Source organism: Urocitellus parryii, chromosome 6 (genome assembly GCF_045843805.1).
Source record: "Urocitellus parryii isolate mUroPar1 chromosome 6, mUroPar1.hap1, whole genome shotgun sequence".
Lineage (NCBI taxonomy): Eukaryota > Metazoa > Chordata > Mammalia > Rodentia > Sciuridae > Urocitellus > Urocitellus parryii.
The window spans coordinates 166,156,797-166,181,241 of NC_135536.1; the positions used below are offsets into that span (position 1 = coordinate 166,156,797).

The window sequence follows — 24,445 nt, forward strand, 5'->3', positions numbered from 1 at the left end:
TCAAAACTTTCAACAGTTCCCACCTCACTCCAAGTGAAACACAGTGGCCTTAGAGAAGCCTAAAGACCAAGAAGATGTGTCTCCCACCCTAAAAGTTCTATCACTCTAACTTGACACCTGATCACCTTTCTCAGACAGAGCTACCCTGCTCTATCTGGCCCACTCTTATCCCAGAGTCTATGTGTGTCATATCTTCTGCCTAGAAAAACCTTCCTCCATGTGTTGTAGGGGTCATTCCTTTGCCTCCTGACTCACATGCTGCTTTCTCAGCAAGTCCTTCCCCACCTATTTCCTTTAAAATTGTAAACCCACTCTTCATCCTGCCCCAGTCTCTGCTCCAATTTCTCTATTTATGATATTTTTTTTTCTTTTAAGCCCTTATTCCTACCTAGTATATGGCATATTTTTGCCCACTTATTTGTTTTTGTTCTTGTTTAGGGACATTGCATGGAATGTGAATTATAAGAGGCACCTACATAATGGTCCTAAAGTAGGGGGTCTAGCATCCGAAGACCAAAAATCAAATCCCCCAAATACCAGTTTCTAGTTGTGGAACCCTGGAAAAGTAAATAATGTTTCTATTTTCTCTATTTTAAAAAAAAAAACACAAAATGGACTGAAAATAGTAACAAAGGCCAGTGGTATGAGGATTAAGTTTCCATAAATGACTTAGTTTATGACCCCCTGGTGAGGGTCCAATGAACAGTTGCTATTTTTATTCTTATAATCATTATATTCTAGAGTAGTAGGTCTGGGTCACTCAGTGAAGAAAGTCACATGGCCGTGATCATGGCTGGGTCTCAAAGCCATTATCTCCTGATAAAACTGGTATTGCCTTTCTCAGGTTTGTCAAGGCAATCCCCTCCTTGCACCCAAACCAAGCTCAGCCAGACTGTTCTTTCACTGCTTCCATCAAAATTTTGTGAAGATTGTTAAAAACAAAGCTCTGATACTCCTTTAGGGTATCAGGAAGTGGTTCTCAAAGCATGTTCCAAGGAACAGAAGTATGATCAATACTACCTCTGCAAGACTCCTGTTGAATTAAAATTTGGGATAGGGCTTAACAATCTAACTTTTAACAAATTTTCCAGGTTATCTTGACTTACACTTATGTTAAGAATAAATGATCAAGTGGAGTCTGGTTTTTGATAACCCATTCATATGAATCCTTTGCATATTATCATGGAGTTGCCAGTACTCACAATGATCCCCTTCCACACAGTAATGGCTAAACCATCTGCAGATTTCTAACCATATAAGCAGAAACAGCCTCATAATTCTATATGTGCAGACCCTCAGCAGAAAATGGACAGATCTTAGAAATACCTCTTACAACCCATTTCCTCTGGATTCACTGCTTTAATTTTTATTAAGATTACTCATTTGATTTGTTTTTGAGGCTACTTTATTTTGTTTTCAAGACTACTTTATTGCTGAATTTATTTAATATAGCTGTTTTTAAATATTAATTATGTCCCTACCATGTGTCAAGACCTCCACAAGGGAGAAAATGTCACAATCCATGAAAAAAAAATGGTGGTGGTGGTGGGTGGTGAAACTGATCTTTACTGGAGAGGATGGGGTTTGTTTCCATAGGGAGTCTCAGAAATTGGAAAGATGACATTTCCTATCAGTCCTTGGTCCTTTAGATGTTGACCCTTTAAAATGTAGGACAGTGAGCTGTGTAATTTCTTTTTTCATTTCTTGAGAAGCTCAGTGATAAAGAAAATGTTAGAATTTACTTGCTGCATGTTCTTAATTTTGTTAAGTAAGGCTAAGAATTTATTTACTTTCCTGTGTAATTCCAAAGATACCCCAAAAACCCATATCCCCAAAATGAGTTAGAGTCAATAAAAACAATAAAGCATAGCCACATTGAGGGAATGGAGAAGAGCTTAGTGAAGATGGTAGAATAATAGAGTATAGAAAATATTAGCATGGTAGACAGCTGGTGGCCTCCATGGTCTCCCAAGATGGTACCATTCGAACCTGCCCTTGTGCCCTTTGAATTACGCCAAAGTATAAAACATTTTCTATAGGAAAGAGGTTTTCAGCCACCCAAACATGAATCATGTTTCTTGGGCTTACCAGTTTAATATGTTCTCGCTTCTGGTATTTTTCACTATAATATTGTTCTTGCCGAAGATTAAGCAGCTGCTGCTGTTGTTTGTCCTTCAGGTCTATTAACTTCTGGGTCATTTCGGCGTCCAGGGCAGCAAGATCTTGCTCAATTGTTGATGAGCCATGGTCAGGGCTGCTGGGCTCTGATCTGCAAAGACACAAAGCTTGACTCACAAAGCATACAGGTGGTAATAAATTCGCAGGGAAGGCTGTCTGCAAGAGTTCCTCCTAGAGAAGCCATCGTGTTTGGAAATGAATATTTTGATTAGCCCAATGTTGAATTCAATAATATTGGAAATAATTTTTTTGATAAGCTACTTGTTCTAGAGGATGAGACCTCAAAGTCAAGTTTAGCAACAGAAGGTATTAAGTTACAGAAACAATAAAATTTGTGTTGCTCCAGGAAGAGGCAGGGGCCAAAAGAAAAGGAAACTTGGGAAGCCAAGAAGCTAAGAGTCCTAACCAAGCCAGGAAGCTGAGAGTCCTAACAATGGGGGTGGTGAGAATGATAATCCTGTTTGGGAAAAACACTGTCTAGTAAAGGTTTTTGAGACCTTCCTCTTGTTTACTTATTTGTTTTTAATGTGGCATGTACAATGTCATCCCAGCTCCATTTTCTCTCTAAAAACTTTTTACTATGTTGAGTGGATTCTCTTAGGGAAGGTTGAAGATGTGCCATATTTTGCATATGGAGTGTTATGGATTGAAAATAGAGAGCAGGTACAGACATCCTGTGCAGATAACCTTCCCAGAAAACTTCTGAATTCTGTTTCTTAAAGATTTTTAATAGCAAGGGCACATTATAAAATATGGTTCTTTGGGGGCTGAATCAACTTAATTGATATCAGTGAGCTCAGGGCACATGACAGTCAGTGTAGGTAATAAGTGACTGGGTCAGAAAGATGGGGGCTGATTCTGGAGGATAAAATGCTAATATCTCCAAAGCCTTCCCCCTTCTCCTCCACCTGGTGCCAAGGATTCCTGTCTCCAAGGAATTGTTGTTCCCTCTAAGGAGCTGTAGGAATATAATGAAGTACCTTCCGGGTGGTTCCTTTCCTGACCTTTTGGACAGATACAGAGAGGTACCCCTCAAAGGCTTCTCTCCCATCTTTGGCCCACCTTTTGGCTACCAGTCACATAGTCAGGATGGGTAGGAGAGGCCAAGAGAACAAATAAATTCTAAAGTGTATAAAAGAGGCAGGACACCCCCACTTCCTCAACACCCAGCTCTGAGACCCCTTCTCTGCAGAGAAGTTTACCTCTACTCTATCTTTTAAATAAAACTTGCTTTCTAGGCTTGCCTTGGCATTTCTCAGGAGTTCTATCTTCAACATTCTGGGGAAACTAAACTTGGCACTGATTGATTCTCATCACCAGCAGCAACATCACTACCCAAATGGTACTTTCCTCAAAGTGCTTCAGTTACAAAGGAAAGGAGATGCATATAGTGCAATATATATATTCTTAGAATAAGCACTTCATACTGAGTGCTTATTCTGTGTAGGAGGACTTTCTCTGCACTGTTCTTAAAGAGTTAAACAGATCTTTAAAAGGTTAGGACTAGTGTTCAAATAGGTTAAAACAATTCTCCCTAACTCATGTCATGATTTCATATAATTTTGTACTTTGTATTATAACTTGTAGAAAACAATAGAAAGGCAGACAGAGTACTGGGAACAAGAAACAGAGGAGATTTGCTGATTTTGTTCATATGGAGCAGCCCTCAGAAATCAGACCAAACCGCCCATGACATTCATCACATTGGACTTTGCTTCCATCTTCTTTATTAGCAATCAGATAAAATTAGGAAGAGAATGTTTCTTAGGATCAGCTGTTACTAATTCCCGTTATTTTTTCTTTGAATTAGCTTAGCATCATTGGCCTCACAGGAAGCTGGTGTTAAGATCTTATTTAGTCAAATAAAAGATGCAGAACTCTCCCCCCAATTTTTTTTCTTTTTTTTTATGTGCAATGCTAAATGAGTACCACCACTCTCCCAGGCTCATGGATACTTGCATTGAATTTTCTGAGATGGCTGCCATCTTGGCTTGAGCTTAAGTTACATTTATCATCTTGTATAGTTGGAAGTCAGTATAGCCAGAACGTAAAAGTGTTTCTTCAATCAGCTGCAAGAACCACAGCAAAGGCAACTCTCATTTACTGACTACTCAACATGTGCCAGGAGCACTCACAACAGCTTGCTATTTAGGCATGACCTCTCCAAAATTATGTGAGGACCTGGGATCTCAGTGAGACATTTTGCTCAAGGACACAGCATAGGGGTGCTGCAGTACCCCTTGCCTGTGGATAAGCATCCCTGGGAGACACAGACAGACAACACCCGTGCCTTTCACAACAGCACAGTATCATCACATGCCATGTCTGAAAAAAGATTATCTTTGAGTAAACTGTTCTGCACATTATATGGAAAGCTCAGCTGAGACAATGGATAATTTGAGTAAGAAAATAATCTAATGGACATGATGCCAAGTTGTTACTCTGAGGTATTTTCAGGATTTTATCAGACATAACCAAGACCTTGGTGGCTTTGTTTCTTCTAATGTATCTTTAAATAGTATGTACTTGATGATGTTTTGTTGTTGTTGTTTTTTGAAGGAATAGTATACGAACACAACTACGTGAACAATGTTTCCGAATCTTCTGTAAAAACAGGGTTGAAGGCATTATTCCCAAATGCTGCTTATATAAGATGCATTAAATAGATTCTATGGTAATTTAGTACTGGGAAATATTTGTCTCTCTTGAAAGAATAAGTAAGTTTCCCTTAATCAGATAAGGAGAACTATCTGATCCTTATTTCCTTTTCTCAGAGACTAAGAGGTTAATTCAGTGTTCAAGGACAGAAATTACATTAAATGGGTTGTACTGTCCAGTGGAAACACAATGTGAGCTACACATGATATTTGTCCATGTAATTTAAAACTTTTAGTAACCTCCTTAAAAAGTAAAAATAAGTGAGGGGTTGTGCTGTAGCTCAGTGGTAGAGCATTGATCTAGCATTCACAAAGCCCTGAGTTCAGGCCCTAGCACCACCAAAATAAATCAATAAGTAAGCAAATTAACAAATAAATAAACAGTATAAAATATAGTATATTTTATTTAATCTAATACATCTAAAATATTGTAAATTCAACATGCAGTTAAAGGATCTATTTGATATTATACCCTTAGAAATGCGGTGTGTATTTTTCTATTACAGAATATCTCAATATTGACAAGCCACATTTTAATTGTAGTTGCTGGGGATGGAACCCAGGGCCTTGCATAAGCTAGGGACCTGCTCTACCACTGAGCTGTGCCCCTTGTCCAGGTGAGCCATTTTCAAGAGTTCAATAGTCAACATGTGGACAGCAGCAAAGATCTAGATAACAGGTTGAAAACTCAGTTTGTTCATGTGTGTATGGGAGTGTGTACTGTTTTTTTATTTTTGTAGGATTTTTACCTACATGTCACCTATGATGCTATTTTGATACTCTACTGGAAGCTTATAAAATGTGGCTTCTAAGTAAATGAATAAGCAAACATATATGCACATATCACTAAAGGAGAAACTTTGGAGATGTCTTAGGCCACACTTTGCCTATACCAGCTTTGTAATTGCAGGTAAATGTTAATGTCTTTAGCATTTAACTTCCTCCTTGAAGAAGTGATAAATTTCACCTAGATGGCTTCTAAGTATGTTCCAGCTCTAAAGAAAGATGATTTTGTTACTTTTTAAATCTCAAGTGTTGCATTTTGACTGTGCTTTCTAGTGAGGCACCCATTACATCATATGTCACAATATGGATCTAAAACATGCATCTTACCTCTATCATCGACCTGGCATCAAAATAAGATGATTCAACAAGGGTGGAAAGGAAGGATGGAATGCTGCCTGCCTTATTCCTGGCTCACATGCTCATGCAGTTGCAGGTTGATTTATCACATTTTCATTTAAAGAACAAAGCTTTATTTCTCAGGGGAGATTATTATAAGTCAAGTCCCTGGGAGACTCTTTAATGAGAAAGTCAATGACGATGTTTCCTAGAAAGCTTTGAATAACTGCACAGTTAACTCCACATATGATTTCCTAGGGCTGTGCAGATCAGTGGATTATCTTTGACCATATTGTGTTCATTCATTAGCCAATATATGGAAATTCAGGGTATCTGATTACAGTAATTTGTACACCGTAATTACAGAGAATGAAGTGGAGAGATAATTTTAAATAATTTAAAAGATTTTTTCACCTCTGTAATGTATAATTCATTAGAATACCAAATATATATTGAAATTGAAAAGATATGTTTGCCTTTGGAAATGATAAATCTCCTAAACTATATATTTTAATATCACAAATAACATTTTACTTTTAAAATGGTGTGAGTGAATGTTTACAAAGATTTTAGTACAATGCCTTTCACAATATTCTGTTAGTGTTATAAATATTTTTGATATTTATTTCAATAAACCCTCAGAAAGATGAAGATCATTTGTGCCCCAAAAAGACAAAAATAAAATTTAAGGTAATGCATTTTTATTTCCATTTCCCTAATTATTAAATTTTGAATATTTGTATATAAAAATGAACCTTATTGATTAGAGAGCTTACCTTTGCAAAATATTATTCATTGTCAATAAATTCATGCTACAAGCCTGCTCAAAGACATTCCAGGAATCTAAATGTTCAAAGACATTCCAGGAATCTAAACTTAGAAGAATAACTTTGGACCTTACAAGATAGTTGATAAATAAATTTGTTTATTTGGGTATTTTTATTTCATGTATCCATTCATGGTGTAAGACATTGAAAGAAAGGTAGTTATAAAGATTCCAAGTCCTTTGTAGGACTCTAGAAACACTTCCAGGAAGCAGTCACATGCCTGCAGAGATGCAGGTTCCAGATCTACTATTTCATAGACACAGGTGGGCTCTTGGCAAGGTGGGGGTGGGTACCATGCTATGGCTGCACTCTGACTGCAGTCTTGTGTGTTGCATGTTCTACTGGTGGGAGCACCATTTTACTGAACTTCAGGTCCTTGCTTGTCCAGGGTTGGTGATGGCTGTACCTACTTCATGGTGCTGCTGTGGGAAATACATGGGATAGTGTGTATAAATGCTCCGGACTTGCTCTAGGTGGAATGGTGTCCCCTCTAACTTCATGTCCTTCCCAGATGCTCAGTTTATTACCTTATTTGGAAATGAAGGTAATAAGGAAATTATCACCTTATCCTAAGGTACACCTGTGCAAAGAGAATCTACAAGCCAAGGTATGTCAGGTATTTCTCACAACCACTAAAAGCTAGAAGAGTTAAGGAAAGCTCCTCCCCTAGACCTTTCAGAACAGGTACCTGCTGGTACCTTTATTTTGGATTTCTAGCCTCCAGAACTGTGAAGCAATATATTTATTTTAATGTAGTGGTACATGGCAGTCGTAGGAACCCAATAGAGCCTACATGCCTGGATCTTCATTGACATGTAGTAGAAGGGCTTGTCTAGGACTGGAAGCAGCCCCTTACTAAAGGTAAAAAGAGAAATCTCTGTGTGGTCAGTCATACTAGTGTCCACAAAGTCTGGGGTAAGCTATGATGACAACCCAAAGTGGAATTCTAAGAGCAAATGATATTTTGAAATTCATATGGAAATCAATAATCCAAAAATTGGGATTCTGACAACTGGCACATACCTTGGTTGGAGTTTAGAGGTAGGGCTTGCAGCCTTCATGGCAGAGATTTGCAATTTTAGAAAGTCCATTATGCAGGAGAATCCTAATTCCCTATTTTATCATGGTGGGATCTAAGTAGGAACTACAGGGTTTTGTATGGAGCACTGGGGATTAAGGATGGGAAGGTAGATAGAGACTGGACCCAACGAGCCCTTTAGGCCACCCTTCTATTTTTCAAATGACTTTGAAGGATGCTAGACCAGGGCCATCAATGGCAATGTCTGGACCAGTCACACTGACAAACCCTGGCAGCTTGTTAGAAATTCAGAAGCTCAGGCTCCACCAAAGGCCCACGTGACAGCACTCTGTGTTGAGGCTCAGAAGCCTGTCTGAGCAAGCCCTCTGAGCGAATCTTATGTACCTTAAAATGTGAAATATATCTGTCTGGTCTAGATAAAAGTCCGTGAATAGATTTAGCCTGGAGTGACTGCATGAGTTTTCTTTCCACATGGATTGGTTTCCTCCAAGTTTCCGACCCCATATCCTAGGCTCCTCTTAAAGTCAGGTATCCATCTATTCTCTCCATGTCTACCACATCATCCTAAACCAAACCATTATATGACATCACTTGGATGGATTCATGAAAGTGTTTCCCCACTGGTCACCTGGCTCCCACACTGAGCCCTCACTTTGAGTGCTATCCATGGACCAGCAGCAACAGCATTATTTACCTTGGACCTGCTGAATCAGAGCCTGCGACTAAGACTAAGAAGATCCCTGATGACTCTATCTATCTGAGAAGCCCAGCTAAGGGTCTCTCTTTCATTCAGCAGCTGGAATCATTTTTTGAGAATATTAGTTAGACACAACAATTCCATTTATTTTTTTTTTCAGTGGATTCGTATTGCACTTACATAAATTCTGGATTATTCATACAAACTCTGAGGAACCAGTGGTATGATTCTCTCTCCAATTTCCCAGACCTCATCTGGTTTCACTCTGCCCATTTTTTACTCTGTCTCACCTACTTTGCAAAATTTAGAGTTCTTGGAATCCATTTTTTTCCCATGCCACAGGGCCTTTGCATTGTCTGTTCCCTCAGCATGGAATAATTCTCCCTCATCCCTTACATAGTTGGTTATGATTTATTCTTTACGTATCACCTCTTTACAGATTGACATGTCAGAAGGGCTCTCCTATCCCAAGCTATTCTCTATCACATTATCCTTTTCTTAGAGTATTCATCACAGTCTGAAATTATTTGGGGTATTCGTTGTTAATTGCTTATATTTCCCACATTACCTCATTAGCTACTTGAGGGTGAAAATTGTGCAGGTTATATTCATTACTGAGTCCCCGGGATATAATATGCATTAAATAAATATTAGCTGAATGACTGTGCGAGGAAATGCTTCTCCCATCAAGCTCTGGGTACATGAGGCTGTGGGGACCCCGGTCCCAAACATAATGCAGGGCATTATGGGAGATAGGGCTGCAAGAATTGAGGCCTCTGTTTTCTCTAAGACAAGCTGCCTCTTCAAATAGGTTCTATGGACAGAACCTATTTTATACCTGCCAGATTGGCAGCTGTAATATAGGCAGTCAGTCGACTGGGATTAGGTCCATGAGCCGAAAGAACTAAAGGAAAACTTGATGTCTATTCTCAGAATTCAGGTAAATAAAGAAAGTCACAGCTGAGCCTGCTACTGTGCACCTATAGTCCCAGCTGCTCGGGAGGCTGGGACAGGAAGATCAATTGAGTCCAGGAGTTGAGAAACAGCTTGAGCAACAGAGCTATCTCTTGGAGGCGAAGGGGGCATTGGAGGGGGAGAATGATAAAAGAAAAAAATCAGTAAGTTCTTCCCACAAGCAAAAGTGACTCAAAAACCATACAGAATGGAGCTGTTTGCAGATTGGGAGGCTGAGGCAGGAAGATCACGTGTTCAAAGCCAGCCTCAGCAATTTAGCAAGGCTCTAAGCAACTTGGTGAGACTCTGTCCATAAGTAAAAAAAACATGAAAAGGGCCAGGGATATGGCTCAGTGGTTAAGTGCCCCTGGAAATTCTTCGTCCCCCCCTCAAAAAAAAAAAAAAAAGAGTTATAGAGAATGGATATAGAGAATGCTTGGTGGCTTTTCTTTTTTGGTGGTGGGATAGATACACAATATGGCATTAAAAACACAACATCAGCGAGCCATGGAATTGACTCTTCATGTTGTAAAACATACTCATTTAACTCACTTTTTCTTGCTGTCCTTTTTGGCTGACTTCTCCAGAGCTGCCCTCCTTCTCAAGTAGTCATTCTGAATCTCATTATATTTTGTAGTGTGTTCTTTGATCAGGTCAGTAGTTTTCTTGTGGTGTCTCTTCACCAGGTCTTTCATTTCTTTGTAGTGCTTCTTTTGAAGTTTCACAAATGATTTCTGTTGCTTTAGCTCTTCAATCGTCTGTGCTTCCACTTCTGCAACCAAGGAGCATAAGAGCTAAGGGACAGGAAGGACTGACAGTACAGAGGAGCAGCAGCAACCTGCTCTGTGAGCGACAGCCGTCTGATCTTGGCCAACTGAAGCTTAAGAGTAAAGTCAGATGCCAAATGGATCCAGGTTTTAGTCTGTCTCTATCTCCTGCTAATTCATGGCTGGGTTACCAACTTCTCTTCATTTGTATTTTATTTTATTTTATTTTATAAGTTGGTATTCCTTAGAGGCTGAGCCCACAAGGGAATGCATTCATGTGATGGACTGAAGGTCTCCCAGGGGAGGGAAATGAAGCAGGGACATAGGGCAGAGGCAGCAGCTGAACAAGGATGTGTCTCAGGTGCTGTTGAGCTTCTGCCCGATCCCAGGGAAGCTCAGGAGGGTGAACTGTCCCCCAGGCTCAGTCTCCTCTTAAGCAAGAGGGTCAGTTTCTCACATCTTTGTATAGTCAGTGGGCAGAGGCATAATCTTCTGGACCAGGGTCTTCCTTTGGGCTGAGGGCAATTGGGCAAAGACAGGGATGCTAGCAGCTGTTTGCAGCCAACCCTTCCTACAGCTGGGACACGGTGGGTGCACCAGATGTGTGGGAAATCTGGGCAGGACACCCACAGCAGCCACTTTAAGGATTTAAAACACCTGTACTACTTTGTAGTGAAATGAAAGAATTCACAGAAAGTGTTTAACAATTTTTGACATTGTGTCCATAGAGGCTCAGTAAATAATTATGCAGATTCCGTAGTGCCATCTCTATGGGGGACCACTCACAGTAAAGACACCATACATCTGTACAGGTATCTCAACAGTATCCAGCAGTAAGATGTCTCAAGGGAGCACCCTTTAATTTAGTTTGCAGGAAGGCATCCCAAGGGTTAGTGCCAGCCTATATAGCATCATATTCAATGTTGAGGAAACATTTATTAGGAAAGAGCCTGACCTTAAAACATTCTGTACTTCGCTGACATATTTCATAGATTCTAGAATCTGCATTTTAAAAATATGTTCACATTTCTGAAATAAAAATACTACTTATGGTCAATGGGATACCAAAATTTTGCAGGATTTTTCTTTCTTAGCAATACATGATGGTGTCTTAGCTTCAGTGAATTATCATTGACTTGGACCTAGATTAAGTCAAAGTTCACATATTTCCATCCTTTGATCTGAACTTTTTGCTTTGGGGAACAAAAAAAAAGTTACCATAAATATTTAGAAATGTCAAGAGATTCAGAAATAATATATGCCATGAATAACAACAGACCTGAATAGAAAATGAGATGCCGAGTGGATAAACACTAAAATCAGAACAATAATTTATGTTCCTAAATGCTAAAATCTTTAAGCAGTTGAAATACACTTCCTTCCCTTAAATGTGTCTATTCTCTTAACATTTTTATTTAATTTTTTTTTTTGAGATAGAAGCCACGGAGAAAACCAGGTACATTTATTTAATGGTTTCCTTCAGGTCCAAACTGACTCATCATGGTTATATAATAAGATATCACATTAAGAATTTATAATCCTAAGGAATTGCTGCACTTTGGGCAATAGATCCCACCGCATTTCCTTAAAAATAATTCACAGCATATCAGCTATAAATGGTTTAAAAAAGAAACTCCAACTTTTGATAAAATTTTCACATAAAATTCTGTATTGTAGTTGGGTACAGTGGTGAATACCTGTATCCCAGTAGCTTGGGAGGCTGAGGCAGGAGGATCATGAGTTCAAAGCCAGACTTAGCAACTTGGTGAGGTGCTAAGCAACTTAGAGAGACCCTGCCTCAAAATACAAAAAAAAAAAAAAAAAAAAAAAATTAAAAAAAAATTGAAAAATGGGCTGGGGTTATGGCCTATTTCTGGGTTTGATCCCTAAAATAAAAAAAAAAAACAAAAAATATATTTTAAAAGTATGTAGATGGAAGGCTATTCCTATGACACATTCTAAAGTATAAAGGTAATGTCCATTTATATAGACACAAACATCCCTTCTGAGTAAGTCACCAAGACATAATAAGGCTAATATATTTCCATAGACCGTTGTATTTTGTCTATGCACTTATGTATTTTTAATTTGTGGGGAACTGGAATTTGAATCCAGAGGTGCTTAACCACTGAGTCACATCCCCAGCCTTTTTATTTTTATTTTGAAATAGGATCTTGCTAAGTTGCTTAGGGCCTCGCTAAGTTGCTGAGGCTGGCATTGAACTTCCTCTCCTCCTGCCTTAGCCTCCCATGCCACTGGGATTACAGGTGTGCTCCACCTGGCCCAGCACATTAATGTATTCTTGAAAAACACTGGACCCTTATATTAAACATCAATGTAGTACTGTTTTCTATGGAACTAAGACTTTTAAGATATTTTGTTTGCTTCTAATGTACTCCTCAAGTAATTTTTCCATGCATATTTTGAGTATTTTTGTGAAATATGAATGCTTACAGAAAAAGTACATCAATGCTAAATACACACAGCCCTGTGTATTTTCATAAAGTTAACATGCTACAAATACCATCACCAATGTGAAAAATCAGAATATCGCCAGCACTCCAGACACCTTCTTTGTGGTTCCTGCCCTTACCAGGTATAACCCAATTCTGGATTTCTAATGGCATGAATGGATTTTGCCAATCTTTGTTTTCTGCATTATACTTAGGAGTGTTATCCATATCAGTGTGTGTGACTTTCTCATGACTGTATCCTATTCTATATTGTCAATTTGTTACAACTTATTCATGGGTCTTACATCTTTCTGGTTGTAGACATTTGGCTTTTACCCAGGTGCTCTTTTTGGTGAACATGCTTGTACATTTCTGTTGTGTATTGGATCAAATATTTTAAATATTTTTAGGACTCTACTACTTATTGAAAATTGTATTGAAGAAAGCTTATACTGATTCTAGGACCACTAATTTAGGTAAAACTAGCCAAATTTAAAATAATTTTAAGCTGCATCACGGTTCTTAAACACCATGCATTTTATGGTCACAAATGGGTGACATTCTGCATATCTAAAATACAGTTAATTTTCGGCATTTTAGGAAGAAATGCATTACTGTTCACAGGGCCACACCCAGTAGGAATCTATTCTTTGATTCTGAAATAGCTATCTTGTAAAAAATATATATTACTTTTAAGCCAATAAGGTCCTATTTACTAACTATGGTTATTTCTCTCTGATTACATCATGTAATGTGGCCTATATATTTTTTTTTAAAGAAGAAATATTAGATCTTTATTAAAAGAAGAAATATTAGTGATATCATTTTTCAGAGAAAAAATGTAAATTGATTCTCTAAATACTTACAGTGTCTAATATTCACCTACAAAATTCCATGGAGTTTGGGGTGGGGGAAGGGTGGTATTTACCTGTTAGGACGCTCTGAATAAGATCTTCTGTTTTGGCAGGAGCCTTGACAGAACCTGCAATACAAAGGCAAAGTAAAGAACCTTCAAAAAGTTTGGTCCTTGATTCTAAGTTTCTAAGAATGAAAAATGGTGGTAGAAAATTATTTATAAAAAGATTACTCCAAAAAGTCTTTGTTTTGTAATTTTGAGACAAACCTAATTATATGTGAAATTATATAGCTGCTTCATTCACATATAGGGAGAGAAAAGAACCTTCCACCTGGATCAAAACAACAAATTCCATTTAGGGAGTGCTAATGCCACCTTTTGGACAAATAAGCAATGACAAGAGGTCTTTTAAAAATTGAAAGCTGAGCACTTGCAGGCAAGATCCATTTATGGATCAGCTGCCAAAATTTAAGGATGAACAGGATATTTGCATAGTCTCAAAGCATCTTCCCTTGGCTATCAAAGAGCAGAAATCTTAACTTTCCATGGAGAAAATAACTGAACCAAGTGCTCCCGAATTGTGGCAGATGGGACATATCAACATCACACCCCTGATATGATGCACAGAGAAGGACACAGCATAACTTCTGTGATGGTCTTGCCTAAAAGTTCAGGATTCAAGTCTATTCAGGAGAATATATCTAGGCAACTCAAATGGGGGGAATTTTACACAATAACATTAGAATTCTTCAAAATGATCAAGGCTATTAAGACCCGGAAACACTAGGGTCTGCCATAGATTAAAGGAGACCAAGAAGACTTATAAGTACAATGTGGCATCCCGAGTTAGAATCTGGGACAGCTAAAGGATATTAGTGGAAAGCAGCCAAAGTTCAAACAAGATCTTCAGTTCATCTCAGAGTACTGTGTCAGTGTTAATATTCCGGTTTTTGAACGTTGCACCATTATCTTGCCACATGGTGACTTTCGGGAAAAGGGAGATTTTCTGCCATGTATTCTATGCCAATTAAAAAGCATTTTCTGTTCATCAAATTATTTTAAAATATCAAGTTTAACAAGTCAAATGCTGGCACACACTAGCCTTCATCACTGTGACATACAAAGCTTATCCTAGGAAGCTCACCTTCTATTACCAGAAATAGGACATACATAACAATGAGGGATGATTACATAAACCCTTGTAAGATTAAAGGTCAAGTGAGCTGCAGAGAAATAAAAGGATTTTTCTGAGAAAGGTGACATGAGCATAGCTTTGGCTGGAGTATCCACAAAAACTATTAGGAACTGTGTCTGTCCTGCCATTGGTTTCCACAGGCTAAGGAGGTACTGTATCACCTAAAAATTGCAGTTTATTCATCGGCAAAATGGGGACAATAATAGAATCTCCTCATAGGGGCTTGGTGTGAGGGTGAGATAAAATAATGCAGGTGAAGGGCTAAGCAGGGTGCACAGTACATGGTAGACATTCAAGGGTAATGAAAAGCAAGCTGGAGTAAGGGAAAGGAGATCTTGGCAGAGACTTAGTGAAGTATGACTGAGAACGTGTTTCTAAAGCAGAGTTGTTTGTAAGTTGCTTGAAGCACTCTTCACAAACCCTGCCAGCAGACGGATCATATTCCACCACTAATAAAGACACAGGAAACCTGGGGGAGTTTCAAGTGGCCAGTGGAGCCCAGGAGCCCTGAGTCCTCTTGGCATGCATGCATTCACCCACCCACTCGTCACGCAGGTCTGTGCTGCTTTTTGCACTTGAAATCACGCAGCCACCGAACCACGCTGCCCCCTTCAGTGGCACCAACACTTCACTCTTTATTACCTGGTGCAGCTCTGCTTTCCATTGCTTACCTGGAGCAGGTTGGCTGTGCAGAGCCTGGGAAGGTGGTTTGGGTGCCAGGGATGTAGTGTGATTCACCCCATTTTCTGAGGGAGTCGTCTTGGTTTCGCTTGGAGTCTCTGTTGGTGTTTCCCCAGGATCAGCCTAAAATCATAAAGAGCCTTTCATTTTCTACTGTTCCTATTGTACTTGTATTACCTTCCTAAACCAACAAGGCGTGGTGTTACAGTGTTCTCAACAACTCATTTGGAGTCTAAAATATCTAATTTTTAACTGGGAAGAAAGACAAATGTAGCATAGTGTGGAGTCATATTCGTGGCAGGTTGATGGAATTAAAGGCTCAGTTATTCAGACCCTTTCATAGTGCCCTTCCTCACTGTCTCCAGAACTGACCCTGTGGTTTGTTTTCATCAATCATGACGGTAGCTCAAGGCTAACCTCAGCAACTTAGCAAGACCCCGAGGGATGGATCTCAGTGAGAAAGCACCCCAGGTTCAAACTCCAGTATTGCAAAGCAAAAACACACAAGAGAGTAGTAGCAAACTCCACACAAGCAGAGGATCGTAAAGACACATGTGATTTCTTCTGCTCTTTCTCAGACCCTCTCCTCTAGAGCAATGGAGATGAGAGATGCCGTGTAGGGCATCTCAGTCCTTCTGGCTAGCCAGTCTCAGCTGTCCACAGTTTATTCATCGGCAATTCACATCAGAGAATCCGTAAGATATGCTGAGGCTGGTCCAGATCAGCAGCAGTGCCCCTCTGAAAAAACTGCTCAAGAAAAGTAGTAAGTAGTTCATAATGTAAGCCACTCAATTCGGGGATTGTTTTGTCTCATGTAAATAACTAATTGATGTGGTAAATAAAAAGAGCACAGATTTTGGAGCTAGACCTGCCTGGCTTGGAATTCTGGCTCTGCCACTTCCGAGTGGTGATTAAGTGATGAAGTGAATTAAATGATACTGGGCAAGTCACTTATTCTTGGTGTCTCTGTTTCTATAGAAAAAGGATATACAGGGGCTGGGGATGTGGCTCAAGTGGTAGCGCACTAGCCTGGCTTGCATGCAGCCCAGGTTCGATCCTCAGAACCACATACAAACAAAGATGTTGTGTCCGCCGAAAACTAAAAAATAAATATTAAAAAATTCTCTCTCTCTCCCTCTCTCACTTTAAAAAAAAAGAAAAAGAAAAAGGATATACAAATGTTGGGGATCATAATATTATTGATCATGCAAGGCTGTTTAGAGGAGCAAATAGGTTAATATTTATGAAGTCTTTGGAATGTTTCCTGGTACAGAGCAAATATGTGTGTATTCAGTAAATAAAACATTTATGTTTATGTAACACCATCCATGGATACTAATAAATGCATGAATGCTTATGAAATCTCCATTCCACTCACTCCAGCAGCTATACACCATATCCACTTAATAAATTATTGCTGAATAAATGCCAATCCTGATAAAATAATTGCCTTCGTCATTACACACTATGAAGTGATGCTTGTCAATACTGTGAACACTGTGGCTCTTCATTAGAATATCCTTCTGAGTTCGTGGTGGCAGGTTTTACCAACAATGAGGTTATTCTGATGTTCTACTTTGTACTCCACTTACAAAACACGTTAGGAAATATATTTTTTCAGAAGGCATTGGAAGCCCAACATTGTGACATTTTGGCATGTCATTACAGAAAACAGACTGTCATATGGAAACACTTTCATCAAAGGTAAGATAAAGGTGAAAATAGCGATGCTGACTGTTGCAAGTGTTTTTTTTTTTTTTTTAATCCATCCCCCAAAGCATCTTTAAAACATGAGTGCCAGCCAGCTTTCCATAATGGCAAAACTTACTTTAAGTCAACAAATAATCGCTGCCTACAAACTGTGGGCTGTTCGGGCTGGTGGCATTGAGGTAGAAGAGGGGAGCCTTGGTACTTGTGGAGGGACATTTAGAAGGAAGCCTGGAGCCTAAACAAGTAACCTAGGTAGACTGTATAGAGAGCGCTGTCCTTTGAAAATGGCTGCTTCTATTGGTAACTTTCAGCATGATCACTTTATTTAGTTAACACCTCTCAGGAAAATTTTCCCAGAATCATACACCGGGTGGAAGGACTGTGTATTCTTTGGTCAGCAGACATTGTGAACACGTGGCTCCTGGTCCAAATGCAGGGTGTGGACTGTGTTTTCGTTGGCTCACCCAATGTTACCAAACTTTTCAGTGCAGGTTTTAATTTTAGAAAATGGATTTCTTGTTTCTCTTAAACAATCACATTTGGCAACACTGGACCTCTACACCCACACTGGGCTAGAACTGAAAAGTTTCTCTGCCTTATGGGATTATTCCCTCCTTTCTCATTTAGGTTCTTGACCTGCCTGGGTTTATGGATGGCCCTGGAGAAGTCTGAAAAAGAATAGATGGTTGACCACAAAATTCATAAAAGAAATGCATTTATGCTGCACAGATGAAACGAAGGGAGCATCAGACTGACTACTGGGTTGTTAGCAAAGTTAATGGCTAGCCTTTGTCTCTCAGCTTGAACACAGTAGGGCCCAAGCTTCCTAGCCCCCGGACCCCAGGAAGGTGGAGCCCATGTTCACAATACTAGTTACTTTGCCAGCAAAGAAGGAAGGTGGCCCTTACATCTGAAGAAATGCTTAGTCACACCTGATAATGCCTGCAGACAGCCTGGGCTGCACCACACAGACCCAGGGGCACTATTTGCAACATATTTTGAATAGCAGTTGATAAGCAAAGTAGACTAGATTTAATGCAGCACCACCCAAAGCTGGAAAGAGATCTCCTACAAATGTGGCAGTTGTTAACTCAGATTCAACCTATTGCTACCCAGGTTTAAGAAAAAAAAAAACAAAACCTGGAAATTTGATTTTGTATATGAACTCTTACTATTTCCCTTCACCGAGAAGCTAGAGAAAGCACATCTTCAGACCACATTAGGTCCTGAAGCTGCCAATCTATACCCACTGTTAAGAGGAGCAGGGTTTGCCTAGAATCCTGAGACTGTCAGGGCAAGCGATGTGTCCTTATCTATCCTAAAGGGACAGGGGTGCTCGGGAAACACAGTGGGCCAGGAAGCAACCTTCTCCAGTTCACCACAGTCCCCAACGTCCCCTGGCCACAAAGGTGGAGAGAAGAAGGCAGGTAAGAAGCATGGATATTATTAAATGCTGGGCTAAGGAATTGGGGGGGGGGGGCGGTCCTTGTGTAGTTGGAACCTTATAAAGGGCTTCTTATGGTTTTTCTGGAGACAAGTTTTATATGTTATTGAGTGAAAACCTATGATAGCAAATATCAGACTAATATTTGAAGCTTTTTGCTAAGGGCTGTGTATTTAAATTTTAACTGATTACATTTACCTAATGGCAGTTGGTAATAAAAGCAGAGGTAGATCACCTTGTGCTAGATACTATTATGGGCACCGGCCCTATCTTAGGCAGTTGGTGGGCCCCAGTCTCAGCACCATTATAAAGTAAAGAAGTTGGAGGTATTATTAAAAGTCTTTACTAAACAATTAAAAGTCATGTAATTTGCCAGAGGTCAGGAGAACTGGTATTTGAATGTGTGCTGTCATCTAAATCCTAAATCTTTAAACTAGTACTTCACTCTGTATTCTATGAGAATAGCAACATAAGGAAACACAGGAATAACGTAATTGAAAATACATGTGAATTAGTAAAATGATAACTCATGTTCATATAAACATGAACATGATTCTCAAAGAGATTGCTTTGTTGCACTAAAAAAGGCATTCGTATGTAAAAAGTTAAAGTCAATAAAACGAATAAATGTAAGATCTGCAAAATGAAAAAGCACCTATAGTAATATAATTACTATAATTTAACTTTTTTATATGATTGAAATGTAGAATAATTCTCAACATATGGATATGTGAGCAGAAATGTAAATGTCAAATTCCTGTGCCACTCAAAGAATCAGCAGAAATCAACACTTATGACTTTATTTCCCAGGCTTTCCTAAATATTCACTTTTGTGAGTTTAAATAAAATAAGCACAAAATACTTTCATATAGTAGTGGAAATTATGATAACAAAAGAACCAGAGATGTGTTTTATTAATATTTGAAAGACTCTTAGGATCGAAAGAAACAAATTACCAGGAAATAAAATTCAGAAGATGGGATATCAGATTCCCTAACTAAATCTTGCATTTTAGCTAGTGGGAAAAAAAAAGCACAGAGTGAACCAAAGCAGAAGGGAACCCCTGCCCTCTAGTGGCCAAATGAAATTATTGCAAAATTATTGCAATGTTTTTCTTTAAACCAAGGCAAAATTGGCTTTCTAAAATTAAAAAATTTTATAAAGAGATTCTTAGTTTGAAAATGAACAAAAGTGTCTTGAAAATATATGTGAACTAGTAAAATGATAACTGAAAAGGCCATTTTTTAGGTTTTTAATGCTGATTTATAAAGACTGCCACCCTGGGTACTGACCATTTGGATCTGATGATCAAGCTGACAAGATTGAGCATTTGGAGAATTTAATAGAGTGGTTAGCATGTTAAGTAAGGGTTTTCCAAATACCAGATGTGTGACTGAGCAATTTGAGGTATTTGAGGACGCTGACTTTGCCTGAGTCATCTGAACTAGTTAAGAACTAGTCATGTAACTAGTTAAGATGATGGTATCTTAATCTGGTCACCAGATGGTAAGAGGAAAGATCATCAGTTTTCTTTAAGAATATTTTGGATGAGACTCATAATTCATGATGCAGAACCTAATCAGTACAGATGTGTATAGTGGCTGTGATTTTGTTAGATTCAGAATTTCCCTCAAGAAAGATCTTTCCCAAACATGTACAATTTGTACCTTAAATTTTTATTATCTGAATAAATTTAGATAATGTATCCATCTTACATTTCAAAGAAATATAGGCTTATTCTTTTTTTAAAAAAAATTATCCTGGTATATGTGTTCTCCAGTATTTAGGAGTGAGGTATATGATGGTTTGCAACCTACTTTGAAAGGCATCAAAAGTAAGATGGACTGATAAATGGATAGAGGGATTTATATGTATTAACACTTTAATTATGAAATCTGAATGATGGATAGATGATAGTTCTTTCAACATTTATGTATGTTCTCAAATTTTCATGAATTTGTGAAGATGTGTATATTTTGGAGAGTCTACAACTAGAAGCAAGGAGATGTTGAACCCAGGGGCACTTTCTCATTCAGGTATACCCCCAATTCTTTTTTTTTTTTTTTTCTTTTTTTGGAGACAGGGTCTTGCTAAGTTGCTGAGTCTGGCCCCAGGCTTGTAGTCCTCCTATCTCAGCCTCCCAGTAGCTGGGATCAAAGGCATATGCCAGTGTGCCTAGGAGTTTTTTTTTTTTTTAAAACTTGAACGAACACCTAAGAAGTAAAATTATTTTTTTCAATGAATTTCCAGCAAGTTCTTCCAGCAGTAACTAGACCATGGCTGCAAATGATTCCTTTTTTTTTTTTTTTTGGTACCAGGGATGGAACCCCAGGGGTGCTTAACCACTGACTCATATCCCTAGCCTTCTAAAATATTTTATTTAGAAACAGGGTCTCATTAAGTTGCTTAGGACCTTGCTAGGTTGCTGAGGTTGACTATAAACTGGCAATCCTCTTGCCTCAGCCTCCTAAGCCTCTGGACTACAGGCATGTGCCACTGCACTTAGCTTGCAAATGATTCTTAACCTAGCATGGCCATATCATCATGTAAAGAAACCACCAGCATGCACACATGTCTCTTTGTTGAACCATTAGTGAGAACTACAAGTCCATATGTAGATGCATTTTTACTAATGTTAGTTTCTTCCTGCATATTGTAAGGTCTATGAGAGCATCTGATAGTTCTCATCATGATATATATAATAATATATATATATATATAAATACATATATTTATATATGTATAAAATCATATTATTATATATTTTATATATATATTATATATTTACATAATACCCAGCATAGTGACTGGCACATAATAGGGTTAAAACATTACATTGAATGAATGAATGAAAGAATCAATCCACATTTAGTTTTTCTGCTGTTTTATAAGCAATAGATATGTTTTTAATGGAAAGGTCCAGAAACCAAGAACCACCTAAATATTATGCTAAAATATAAAACATATTTTTACATAAATGAATAAATCAATGAACATAAATAATGAAAACACTGCTTTTTCTGTTTGTAGTTAGAGAATCTGCAGTGGACTGAACTGTACTAGGTTATTTAGAAAGCTATATTAGAAGGTGAACGACAATAGCTCTGCTGACTGTTTTACACATGCGTTATATACAGTTGTGCCTTAGTGTGGGTGTGGGATTGGGTCCAGGAACCCCTCAAATAGAAAAATCAGGGAGGCTCAAGTCCTTTATAAAACAAACAAACAAACAAACAAACAAACAAAACCGGTGTAGTATTTGCACACATTGAATCATCTCTAGATTACACATAATACCTAATATAATGCAGATACTATGTAAGTAGCTGTTTTACTGCATTATTTAGGAAATAACAACTATAAAAGAAGTCTGTACATGTTCTTTACAGTGCAACTTTTAAAATATTTTTAATCAGCTGTTGATTGACTCCATGGAGGCAGGACCACAGACCCAGGGGGTGAACTGTAAAGTTTCTGCTAACGTTGATCGATTTCCAGTGGAATCAGAAGAAATAAATTCTTTTCAGTTTATAAAGAAATCATGTATTCCTCTTCTAAAAGAAATCTTTCTCTCTAAAGAGAGAGTAGACCAACCAACTTTGATATTCGTCTATGGAACCTGAATCAATGCTGTGACAAAATTCCCCAGGTGATCTGTGTGCACATTACAATCTGACAAGGTCTACTTGGGAATAGAGTGAAAAATTATACCTTTAGTCACAATTTTTTAAATACATGTGGAAATGGACCTTGAAAATTAATAAATTTTGCAAATACTATGGTCGATCACTCACATAACAACTTCTAAAAAATTATCAGGAAAGAGGGTTTCTCCAGGAGTTCTTCCAAGGTTCCTGTGACTAAGCTGACACTTTAGAGTCCATTAAATTCATGGGTTACATCCTGGGAGAGTCACACACTGGCAAGAGACAGGAATAGGCCACCATAGCAGTGATTCTCAGTGTGTGGTGCCTGGGCCAGCACTGCAACACTGCAAATTGTTGGAAATGTAGATTCTCCTATCCACTCCAGAACTATTGAATCGGAAACTCTGGTATGGGACCTATTAATGGCTGTTTTAAGAAGCCATCCAGGTGATTCTGATACATGACCAAGTTTGAGAGTCTTGCTACTCAAATATGATCCATGAACCAGCCACATCAGTATCACTTGAAAGCTTATTAGAAATGCAGACTTTTGTGACCCCTGACAAATCTATTGAAAATGAATCTGCTGTAACAGGATGGCCAGGTGAACTGTATGCACAGTAAAAATTGAGAAGTTCTGCTCTGGAGCAGAGTGTAAACTTTAATCATTTATTGAGAGTCATGACTTTATAATCCTATGCTATTCGGTATAGCATGGATTACAATTTTCAAGTTTCTGGATTCATCCCTATTTTTGGAAGATGAATCTAAAGTCTTTCATTATAATCTGTTGTAATTTTTAAAAATTATTATGAAGGAGGACACAGCCACATCAATGTTTATAGCAGCACAATTCACAATAGCTAAACTGTGGAGCCAACCTAGATGCCTTTCAATAGATGAATGGATAAAAAAATGTGGCATATATACACAATGGAATATTACTCAGCAATAAAAGAGAATAAAATCATGGTATTTGCAGGTAAATGGATGGAGTTAGAGAAGATAATGCTAAGTGAAGTTAACCAATCCCAAAAAACCAAATGCCGAATGTTTTCTCTGATATAAGGAGGCTGATTCATAGTGGGGTAGGGAAAGGGAGCATGGGAGGAATAGAAGAACTCTAGATAGGGCAGAGGGGTGGGAGGGGAAGAGAGGGAGGGGGCATGGGATTAGAAATGATGGTGGAATGTGATGGACATTATTATCCAAAGTACATGTATGAAGACACGAATTGGTGTGAATATACTTTGTATACAGCCAGAGATTTGAAAACTTGTGCTCTATATGTGTAATAAGAATTGTAATGTATTCTGCTGTCATATAAATAAAAAAATAAAAAATTATTATGCAGGAGATTTTTAAAAGCTGTTGAATTGAATCAATCATTGACTCATTTCAAGTGAATTTATGGTATTATCTTGATATCTTTATGTAAAAAGACCCTAGTTGCTAAATTTATAATACTAGATTCTAGATACTAGGCCAGCACTCTAACCATTATGATAAGTCATTGACACTACTAAAATGGGGATTACTATGTTTTTTTCTAGGTAGCATTTTTATCCAGGACATCCAATATAAGTGCTTTGTCAAAGCCAAAGTTGTATAATATAGAAATGAAGGGGGTGTGTCATTTCCTAAAAAAAGTAAACTTTTTCTTCTTACTTTATTGTTTGACTTAAAGTTCAAGGACTTTTATAAACTACTGTTGATATTTTGCAAACTCATTATTTGAGGAAGATTGGAGAAGACAGAGGTTCATTTTAAGAGAATCCAGTATGAACAGTAAACCTCATCCTTGAATTTAGTGCCAAGTTCTTAAACTATGGACAAAGTGTCAAGCATCTGTCTTGGAGAAATTAAGAGGTACCCATGCGGTCAAGCCCTGTGAACTGGTGAAATTCTTATCATTGTTCAAATAACCAAATCCCTTGGTGCAGACAATGAATTAAGAAATATTTGCAAACTGTTCTAGATAAATTTAGATACATTTCAGTTCACTCATAGAAACACAAGAAACTGACAATACCAAAAATAGATCTCTTGGAATAAAATAAATTTTAGAGTTACCAAATAATTTTCCCTTCTCAACATCAACATTAAGCAAAGAGCACACACCTGAATGTGCATGATGCACACACACATATAATGTAGGGAACTCTTGTGAACATAAGAATTTACCGCCAAGTGAGGCTTGGAGCAGGTACTCTGTGGT

General features: G+C 38.2%; 1 protein-coding gene across 1 annotated transcript in view; it reads right to left on the minus strand.

The window, feature by feature from the left end:
* Positions 1-24,445, minus strand: part of Plcb1 (phospholipase C beta 1) — a 251,856-nt gene that overhangs the window by 103,848 nt on the left and 123,563 nt on the right. Inside the window, exons 22-25 of the mRNA XM_026385821.2 lie at positions 15,417-15,549; positions 13,623-13,676; positions 10,027-10,246; positions 2,089-2,269 (exon numbers count right to left, since the gene is read on the minus strand). Coding sequence (XP_026241606.1) covers positions 2,089-2,269; positions 10,027-10,246; positions 13,623-13,676; positions 15,417-15,549 — 588 coding nt within the window. The remainder of the gene's footprint in view (positions 1-2,088; positions 2,270-10,026; positions 10,247-13,622; positions 13,677-15,416; positions 15,550-24,445) is intronic.